The sequence below is a fragment of the Pogona vitticeps genome, chromosome 2 (genome assembly GCF_051106095.1).
Source record: "Pogona vitticeps strain Pit_001003342236 chromosome 2, PviZW2.1, whole genome shotgun sequence".
NCBI classification, from domain to species: Eukaryota; Metazoa; Chordata; class Lepidosauria; order Squamata; family Agamidae; genus Pogona; species Pogona vitticeps.
The window spans coordinates 22,210,445-22,220,864 of NC_135784.1; the positions used below are offsets into that span (position 1 = coordinate 22,210,445).

General features: G+C 46.4%; 1 protein-coding gene across 1 annotated transcript in view; it reads left to right on the forward strand.

Moving 5' to 3' along the window:
- The window catches only part of LOC110071443 (alpha-2-macroglobulin), a 71,874-nt gene extending 62,728 nt beyond the window's left edge, over window positions 1–9,146 (forward strand). The window contains exons 30-36 of the mRNA XM_072988495.2: window positions 518–736; window positions 1,974–2,101; window positions 4,615–4,705; window positions 5,847–5,915; window positions 6,606–6,708; window positions 7,189–7,230; window positions 8,745–9,146. Of these exons, the coding sequence (XP_072844596.2) occupies window positions 518–736; window positions 1,974–2,101; window positions 4,615–4,705; window positions 5,847–5,915; window positions 6,606–6,708; window positions 7,189–7,230; window positions 8,745–8,770 (678 nt within the window). The 3' untranslated portion in view covers window positions 8,771–9,146. The remainder of the gene's footprint in view (window positions 1–517; window positions 737–1,973; window positions 2,102–4,614; window positions 4,706–5,846; window positions 5,916–6,605; window positions 6,709–7,188; window positions 7,231–8,744) is intronic.
- The last annotated feature ends 1,274 nt before the right edge of the window (window positions 9,147–10,420 follow it).

The following is a 10,420-nucleotide window of genomic DNA, read 5'->3' on the forward strand; positions in this document are numbered from 1 at the left end:
TTGAAATAGAATTTCATGTCCAGCTTGTTTTAGGGCATGTTCAGCTACAAGTTGCTGGCCAGTCTTCATTCATCAACTTCCTTGGGCTTTATAATGTCCACTTTCAGGTCAGGCCCTCATAGAAACACAGCTGAAGTTCAGTTCTCTTGGCTCTCTCTCATTATGTGTGTTTCAAATCCTCGCTGAGACCCTTCTGTGGCCGAACAGTAGAACGGCAGAGCTTAGCAAAGTAGTAACTTTTTCCAGTTTCAGTTCCTGCATTCCAGCTACTGGGGGGATTCTGGAGTGAAGAATTACAGGAGCTGTTGTAGGTTTTTCAGGCTGTTTGGCCGTGTTCCGGATCAAGAAACATAGCCAAACAGCCTGAAAAACCTATAACAACCATCGGATCCTGGCCGTGAAAGCTTTCATGAATTACAATTTCAGGAGCCTTAATGTTCCCTCTTCAGTGACTGGGATCTAGGCTGTGAGCCCCACATCTCTAGGAAAGTCTCCCTCCCTTTGCTTTCGGTTGCAGGATACAGTGGTTGCCCTCCAGGCCCTCGCCCTGTACGGAGCCTTGACCTTCTCCAAGGATAGCACCGGCACCGGAGTAGCCCTCGCTTCTGGAGAGAACGTCTTGAAGCAATTCCAGGTGGACAGCACCAACCGCCTCCTCCTTCAGTGCCAGGCGCTGCCCAAAGTGCCCGGGGACTACGACATCCAGGTGACCGGGGACGGCTGCGCCTATTCCCAGGTGAGTTCTCCCAGACTGTCTAGAACAGATAGAAGTTGGGAGGGGGGGAGCCAGCTCCAGGATCAAGCCATGTGACCGACCGAAAAGCACGGGTGGGAAACCTAAGGCCTCTTGCCCAGTGGGGAAGACAAAAAAAGGAAGGGGGTGGATGGGTGTCTGATGCCCTCTGAGCTATTGGTTGTTGTGGGTTTTTCGGGCTCTTTGGCCGTGTTCTGAAGGTGGTTTTTCCTAACACTCCGCCAGTCTCTGTGGCCGGCATCTTCAGAGGACAGCACTCTGTGCTCTGGTGTAGTTGGCTTGGGAGTGGAGTATTTATGGCTGTGAGATAGGCTTTTGTCTTTTTCTGTAGATGGGTGATTAGTGTGTCTTGTTGTGGGTGTATTGTTGTGATAAGACACACTAATCACCCATCTACAGAAAAAGACAAAAGCCTACCTCACAGCCATAAATGTACTCCACTCCCAAGCCAACTACACCAGAGCACAGAGTGCTGTCCTCTGAAGATGCCAGCCACAGAGACTGGCGGAGCGTTAGGAAAAACCACCTTCAGAACACGGCCAAGAAGCCCAAAAAACCCAGAACAACCATTAGATCCCGGCCGTGAAAGCCTTCGCGAATACGTAGCTTCCTATGTTTCTATCAAGAGGACATGGTGATCTGAGCTGAGGATGTCCCTCCTTCTAAAACTTTGGAGTGAATCGTTCACATTGGTCACCCCATAAGCCCACTCCTGGTTCCTTTGCCCAATATCTTTGCTCACTCCATGGTGAGAATATACAGTAGGACCCCCTTATCCATGGTGGATTAGATCCAAGCCCCCCACAGATGCCAAAAAAAGTGGATTACAGCAAACACTATTTTAATAGTGAACAACGCTATGCATAACATGGGTCTCTGGCTCTCTCTAGTGGTCTGTTTTGGAAAGGCCCCAATTGGTCTCATGCTGGCAATGAAATCTCTCAAAGGAGCTGGAGAAACACTGTTGCCTCACCCTGTTAAGACCAGGCAGTCCCACCCAGAATCACACCAATGGCAGGATTTTTCCACAGCCCAAGTATAGACCCTGCCACAAAGAAAGTCATAACAACGTAAGATTTAGGCCTCTTGCTGCAGAGGTTGGGAGTTCGATTCCCCACTGGGCCTCCTTGACAGGGGCTGGACTCCCTGATCCAAAGAGTCTCTTCTAGCTCTACAGTTCTAAGACGACGACATTGACGATGCAGTGCTTCTTTTCCAGACCATCTTGAGATACAACGTGCAGCCACACCAGGACGATGCGCCTTTTGCCCTGGATGTCCACACCGTTCCAGAGACCTGCACAGGCCCCGAGGCCCACCAGACCTTTGACCTTGCTATTAATGTCAGGTAAATCTCTTTTGGGGCGAGACAAGCCAGAGGGAGGAGATGGGCCACGATGGGGATGATGGCTAAAAGGGGACCGTGTGAGTGGCCAGTCAAACCGTGCCCTGACTTCACACAACATGGTGTCATTCTGGTAGACCTGGGCTGGGGAGGACACACAACGGAGAAATAACACGTTCTAGGTCACACAGGTTCCAGTAAATAGGTTTTTTTTGTAACAAACATACACAGTAGGACCTCCTTATCTGGGGGATCAGTGTCCGCTGATTCACTTATCCACAGTCTGAAAATATTAAAACTATTAAAAGAAAAAATCTCAGAAATATATATTTCTAATGATGAAGTTATCACAAAGAGTTGGACACAACTAAACGACTAAACAACAAATTATGAAGTTACTAGAACTGGCCTCTAGAGGGAGGAAGAGAACATGCTATGCATAACATTAGCTATTAAAATTTTTGTTGTTGTTTAGTCATTAAGTCATGTCCAACTCTTCGCGACCCCATGGACCAGAGCATGCCAGGCTCTCTCTGCCTTCCACTGCCGCCCAGAGGTGGATGAAATTCATCTTGGTCGCTTCGATGACACTGTCCAACCATCTCATCCTCGGTCGTCCCCTTCTCCTCTTTCCTTCACACTTTCCCAACATCAGGGTCTTTTCCAAGGAGTCTTCTCTTCTCAGGACATGGCCAAAGTATTGGAGCCTCAGCTTCAGGATCTGTCCTTCCAGTGAGGACTCAGGGTTGATTTCCTTCAAAATGGATAAGTTTATTCTCTTTACAGTCCAGGGGACCCTCAAGAGTCTCCTCCAGCACCACAATTCAAAAGCATCAATTCTTCGGCGGTCAGCCTTCTTTATGGTCCAGCTCTCACTTCCATACATCGCTACTGGAAAAACCATAGCTTTGACTATGTGAACCTTTGTTGGCAAGGTGATGTCTCTGCTTTTTAAGATGTTGTCTAGGTTTCTCATCGCTTTCCTCCCAAGAAGCAGGCATCTTTTAATTTCGTGGCTGCTGTCACCATCTGCAGTGATCATGGAGCCCAGGAAAGTAAAATCTGTCACTACCTCCATATCTTCCCCTTATGTCTGCCAGGAGATGATGGGATCAGTGGCCATGATCTTAGTTTTTTTGATGTTGAGCTTCAGACTATTTTTTGCACTCTCCTCTTTCACCCTCATTAAGAAGTTCTTTAATTCCTCCTCACTTTCTGCCATCAAAGTAGTATCATCTGCATATTTGAGGTTGTTAATATTTCTTCTGGCAATCTTAATTCCAGCTTGGGATTCCTCCAGTCCAGTCTTTCGCATGATGTATTCTGCATATAAGTTAAATAAGCAGGGAGGCAATATACAGCCTCGTCGTACTCCTTTCCCAATTTTGAACCAATCAGATGTTCCATATCCAGTTCTGTTGCTTCCTGTCCCACATATAGATTTCTCAGGAGACAGATAAGGTAGTCAGGCACTCCCATTTCTTTAAGAACTTGCCATAGTTTTCTGTGGTCCACACAGTGAAAGGCTTTTGTGTAGTCAGTGAAGCAAAAGTAGATTTTTTTCCAGAACTCTCTGGCTTTCTCCATAATCCAGCGCATGTTAGCAATTTGATCTCTAGTTCCTCTGCCCCTTTGAAATCCAGCTTGGACTTCTGGGAGTTCTCGGTCCTTAAAATAGTGTTCAGCATAATTCTAATTTTTCAGCATCCACGGGAAGATTTGGAACTGATCCCCCATGAATATTACAAACTAATGAGTAGGAATGAAGAATGAAGTTACTTGAGTGGCGTAGTGATTACCATTTTCTAATTAGCTTCAGAGGTTTTTAGAGGTATTTTGACAGGAATGTTTTCAAAAAATTTTTTGCCCTTTTCTCCTCAATCCCAGAGTCTCCCCCACCCAAAAAAAGTTAAAAGATTATTAACCACAAAAAACATTCTGCACCATTAAGCACACTGTCAAGGGCTAAGAGTTGCAGGGAAGCCCTATTTGATTTTCTCAGCCGGGGACTCTCTAGGTAAGTCTGACTCCAGTTCCCAGAATCCCCATGCACCACAACCAATGATGGGAACTGTAGTTCAGCACACCAGGAATAAAAAAGTTGACATACATCCTTATTTCCTTTTGTCAAGATATGAAGTTAAACACATTTCCTTGTGAAATTGTGGCTGAAATCCTGTTGCGTCCTTAGGAAAACGGTGTAACATTTAGAGGCAAATTGACTTCTGTTAAGAAATCTCTGTAGGCATTATCTGTTGCACACTGAGTGGTGTGACTCTGCATGCAATAGATAGAACGTCTACAAAGATTTCTCAGCTTACGCCAGTTTGCTTCCAAATGCAACACTGTTGGCGTAGCTGCACAGCAGAATTTCAGCCAGTGACCTCTTGCCCAATGCAGTCGGTTGACCAGCTTCCTGATCTCACACGCTCTCCTTTTTTTCGGAGCTCCGTTTGTGGGGATGTACGAGCGCTGGCTTAGGGTTCTGGTTTCTGAGAGGCTTTTCTCCCTTCCAGTTACACAGGCAAGCGCCCCGTCTCCAACATGGTGATCATTGATGTCAAGATGCTCTCGGGATTCATCCCAGTGAAACCGTCCGTGAAAACGGTAAGCTCCCGACCTCTGCATCAGGACTCCATCCTGAAGGATTTTCCGTCTCTCTTCACCTCTTCTTAAGAAGCCAAGGAACATCTCACTGGCTCTTGCCTGTGACGTCCAGCTGATTATTAGCTGCCCCTGTTCATCTTCAACACTCAGGACAGGCTGGGCAGAATCATGGAGTCCTTGGAGTTGGAAGGGGGCCTAGAAGGCCCATCGAGGCCAACCCCTTGCTCAAGGAAGGAATCCAAAGCAGATCTGAGGGGAATTAGCGGTCCAATTTCCTCTTGAAAACTGTCTCCAGCATTGGAACGCTCTCCACCTCCTGTGGTGATTGGTTCCATTGTCGTACTGCTCTAACAGTTAAGGTGTTTTTCCTGATATAGCTAAGGATAGCTCTGGAATTCTGTCCCTACGATTTGGCTCAGTGTTTCGACTCCAAACACAGCCAGACTTGGGAGTCTCCGTCAGGAATGGAAGGGTGTGGGCCTCCACCTATCACTTCTCCACAGTTTGAACTATTCGGTGGTAGAGTGCCCTTGTACAGAGAGGTTCCATTTAGCAAATCAGCCAGTGAGACTGAGCAATCAGTTCCTTCCTTCACGGAAATGATGCTAATGGTGGCTATTGTGGTGGCAACCCCAGTCCTCAAGGCTCACACCGTTGTTAAGGGTGTGCTGTCGTTGCCCACCTGTTCTGCTCACAACCACAGAGAACAGGGTGGAAAACCGAAGGCCTCTGGGTTGAGTCCTGCCCGGTGGGGTTTCCAAGAGGGCCACCCCCACAACTCTTCTGCATGCCACCATCCGATTGTGGTTTTCCAGCCTTTGTGAGAGTTTTTCCCATTCTAAAATTTTGAGCGGCCTCTCTTAAGGCTGACTCCCTGGAAGGAAAGCCTTTAAACTACATGATACGCTGGTCGGTGGGGCCATGCCCTTTGGCCTTTGGCCTCACCCCTTCGCCAGGATGTGGCCCATGAAGAACTTAATCTCAAAACCGAACTCAGCCCTCAAACTGACGGAGGTTCACTTCCCTTTGTAAAAAGGTTTTCCCCATCTTTCATTTCAAAGCATTTTTGCACCCAGGTCTTCAGAGAGCGGCTCCATAGCATGGCTCAGTGAGAATAAACTTTCCTTTTGGCCCCTTCCAGCTGGAGAGTGCAAATAAGGTGAAGAGGACCGAAGTGAGCACCAATCACGTCCTGCTGTATTTGGAAAAGGTGAGTGAAGAACGGGGACCTGAGGTGGAAGGAAGAGCCGCGGCTTCTGGGGGAGCCATCAGGCGCAGCCGAGGGGAGCCGAGTCCCCCCTCTCTGTGCATTTCCCGAACCTTTGGAAATGCGGGGGCTTCGACCTGAACCCCAAGATCTCTCTCTCTGGAGGCTTTGCTTTGAGGATCCTCTACTGAGCAAAGTGAGATTTGTGGATACCAAAAAGATGGCCTTCCTGGTGGTGGACGGTGGCCACGGATAAGTTCCTCCTGAGAGATTCATCTGGTCTTTATGCTTTTTTCAGCACTTACCATTTTATTTATTTCTTTATTTGTTATTCAATTATTCATTATTTTATTTAATTTAAAAAACAATTCTGGGCAGTTTCCAGTGATAAAAACATGCCAATCAAATTAAAATAAACCCACAGAGAATAGCAATAAACTCCAAGAGGCGTTCAGTTGCAACGCAAACGTCAGGGATATCGAGAAGCATTGGAGGATAAGAGGAATTTCAGTCCAAGAAAACTGCATTTCCAGGTTTTGGGGTCCGGTCTCTCCTTGTGGGTCTGGTTCCTTCAAGCCATGGAGCTCTGCCAGCCCCATGGCCCTCCTCTCATGTCTTGGTTGACTGTGGCAAGGGGGGGGTGTACCGTTGACTGGATCGGACCTCAAGGAATCCTGACTGTTTTGTCCACAGGTGACCAATGCCACCCAGAGTTTCTCCTTCAGGGTGGAGAGAGACATCCCGGTCGAAGGCCTGAAGCCTGCCGTGGTGAAAGCCTACGATTACTACGAAACAGGTGAGAGAAGGGGGGGTCACTCTAGCACTGCCGGCTGGCACAGCGTGGCTCAGGCTCATGGTGGCCGTGGCAAAAACAGCAGGCAGAGCGTTGTGGCCCCGAAGGATTGGCAAGCGGTGCCTGATCTAAACTTGGGAGACTTTGTCAGAGATGAACATAATTTGGGCTTTTATTTGAAGTCGGTACTTAATTTACTAGCCTTGTTTATTTGTTGCCAAATAAAACCTGTCCGTCTTTTAAAATGCAGAAATACTTTATTGTTTCATATTGTTTTTATTCATATTCTGCCTATCAGCTTACTCTCACAACAATCTTTGGGGGGAAAATTAAAGCCACCATACAAAATTATCTTTTACAACATTCTAAAACCGACTCCCTGAAAGCAGCGCCCCGCTGGCCTCCATGCAAGAATTAAAAGGAGGCAGAGTTTGTTCTGATCCGCTTTCCTTTCTCTGCCCCCCCCCCGCTTTGTGTTTCCAGATGAATATGCTGTGATGGATTACAACGCCCCCTGCAGTTCAGGTAGAGTATAACATATTCTTTTCTCTAGCCGGGAACCGTTCCTGCAGCTTTCTTCTTTTTCAGGATATTATATGACCCATGTTAGAGAACTGACTCTTAGTGCATGAGCCAAAGTTTACTAAGAGGCCTCCATCTTGAAACAGGGGTGCAGCCACAGAGTCAGCCCATGGGGCGGATGCAATCTTTGCCATGTGTATTGGACATGAGATGATGTCTGGGAGAAGACATCAGGTGATGCGCCCAGTGGTTGGCTCTTCATGCTATAGAAGTGCTGCACACTACGGTGCTGAGTGGAGTGTTGTGTTCGAGAGTTGTGGCACGAAGTGCTGTCCGTTTATGGACATGGTTCCTTCGTACATCATCTGCACGTCTGCGGCTGATAAAGGAGCCCACTGCCTGTGTCAGTCTCTTTGCCGTCCACCTAGAAGACTGACTTTTCTCAAAACCATCTCCCACTTACCCCAAATCTTGACATTCTTTGCTTCAGACGTTCACCTCCTTCGGCCAGTTTTCTCTCTCTTTCCTTGAAAGTAGTGGGAAAGTTCTAGAACGACCCGCTTTTTAAAACAACAACACCCCATAGCAACATCCTTGCCTTGCTTTGGAAGATCATCCAGACCAAGAACGATTATCCTGTCCTGAGGGCTATGGGGATTTTAATGTGTAACAAATTTCGATGATATAAATTGTTTCTTATTGGAAGCTGGAATGGGCATGGAATCGAGGTGGGGAAAATTGATTTCTTTGGAAGTAGCCATGCTGGCTGAGGGAGGGTGGTAATTTTATCCCCTAAAAGGGAGGGTGGTAATTTTATCCCCTTAAAGTTTATAGTATAGTCATCATCATCATCGAAATGGGTGTCTCTCAAGGAGACACAGTGGGGAATCGAACTCCCAACCGCTGGCTCCACAGACCGAGACCAAGACCACTGAGCTGCCCAGCAATAGGGGAACATCCAGTTCTCTAAAAGGGCCTGGCCCTTGGCATGCAAGGATCTCTCAAAGGGCATTTTTGCACCTCCCAGGCCCTCCCGCAAAACTCCCAGTGCAAAAAACAAAACAAAAACGGAGACTTGTTAAAAAAGAGAAGATGCTTTTCAAAGTCTGCAGGATCTACCGTTTTTGTTTTTGATTTTTGCTTGGCTGTGGAGCCAGAGATTGGGAGTTTGATTCCCCAGAGTGCCATATGGGAGAAAAAAGCAGCCTGGGTGGCCTTGGGCAAGCTGGACAACAGTCTCAGGTCACCCCCTAGAGGAAGAGAAGGGAAAACCACTAAACCACTTCTGAGTCTTCTCTACATGGAAAGCCCTGGAAAGAACTGACTTGACGGCATATAACCATTATTATTATTATTATTATTATTATTATTATTATTATTATTATTATTATTATTATTATTATTATTATTATTATTATTATTATTATTATTATTATTAATGCAACTATGCCTTGGCTGATGCCTTTGCAAACACTTGGTCTAAGGAAATGACGATGCTTCTTATCTTTCCACTACAGACGAAATTAAAAATGGAAATGCCTGAACAGCGGAAACAGCCATCTCCATCCCAAGAAACTCTTCCCATCTCTTCCATCTCCCAGACAAAGTGACACAAGGAAGCGGGGGGGGGGGAAGACTTTGGTTTCCCCCCCCACAAGACAAAGGTCCTTTTTATGGGGGCCTTCTTTATTATGCAGCTTTCTAAGGCTCAAGCCTGCTATGGCAATACCCAGAGATGCAGAGGATGGAAAAAAGAGAAGAAAAATCTGGGGAAATCATCTTAAAAGTAAAAAAGATAAAAACACCACACAATAAAACCATGATGTAACCTTTTCTTACGCTAGGGCCAAATATAGATATATGTTTTCTGTTACTTCCCATTGTTACTTGGAATAAAAAGAATATTTTCTATTCCGCAAGATGTATTTCAAGTGTTTCTTTAACAGATTACAGTATAGCTGAAAAGTGGAAAGCCTTCCTGTCTATCAATTTTTGCTTTTCTTTCTTTCTTTCTCGGGATATTTTGTCTTATCCTCTCTCTGTTTTCAACTTTATTTCTGAAATCCAACAGAGTTAAGTCCAAACTACTGTATAATGGTTGATTGCTGTGCAGTGCCATATCTGGCAGCTGATCTGGAGGGCTTTCTCAGGATTACACAATGCTGTGAAGCCATTCTCAAGGAGTCATCAACACGTACTAGTCACGATGATGATGGATACAACCTCCAGTATCAACACCAGAAACAAAAGGCAACTTAATTTATTCTTTAAAATTAGAACTAGCAAATCAGAAATATAAATTGTGAGCTGGATTGGAATTCTAGGGATGCGCCTGAGCACCAAAATTTGGATTGAGAACTTGGACTTTGGAATTCAGAATGACAACACTTCAGATTCAGAGTTTCCAAATACAGTGGTGCCTCGCTTAACGAGTGCACTGTATAACGACGAAATCGCATAGCGATGCAGTTTCCATGATCGCTAATGCGATCGCTTACCGATGGCCCCAATGGGCGAAACTCGCATAGCGAAGGTCAGTAAGCGTTTCGCTTACCGACCTTCACTTTGCAACCCGCGGATCAGCTGTTCGGCGGGTCCAAAATGGCCGCTGGAACAGCCGAAATGGCCGCGCGCAGCATTTTCCCGCCCTCGGTAAGCGAGGGGAGGGCGCGAAAATGGCTGCCGGCTATGGGAAGACTTCGCTAAACGGTGAGTTTTCAGCCGATTTGGAACATTTTACTTTCCGTTTAACGAAGTTTTCACATAGCGAAGGTTAATCCGGAACGGATTAACCTCGCTATGTGAGGCACCACTGTATCTAGAACTCCCAATCTGAATACAGTAAAAGGTAAAAGTAAAAGTTCCCCTTGTCCAGTCCAGTCCAGTCATGTTTGACTCTAGGGGGCGGTGCTCATCCCTGTTTCCAAACCATAGAGCCAGCATTTGTCCGTAGACAGTTTCTGTGGTCACGTGGCCAGCGCGACTAGACACAGAACGCTGTTACAGTACTGTGTCATTATTTTCCATTCTAAAAGACACAAATGGGCAAAACATGTGTCAAGGATTCCCTGTGGGGGATCTTTTCCAGGGATTGTGCTGGACCAAAAGAGTGCACACCAACAGCCAGCTATGCCTAGGTAGGAGGACATGACCGTTCAATGGCATGCTGATTGAACCCTGAGCATGCCAGCAG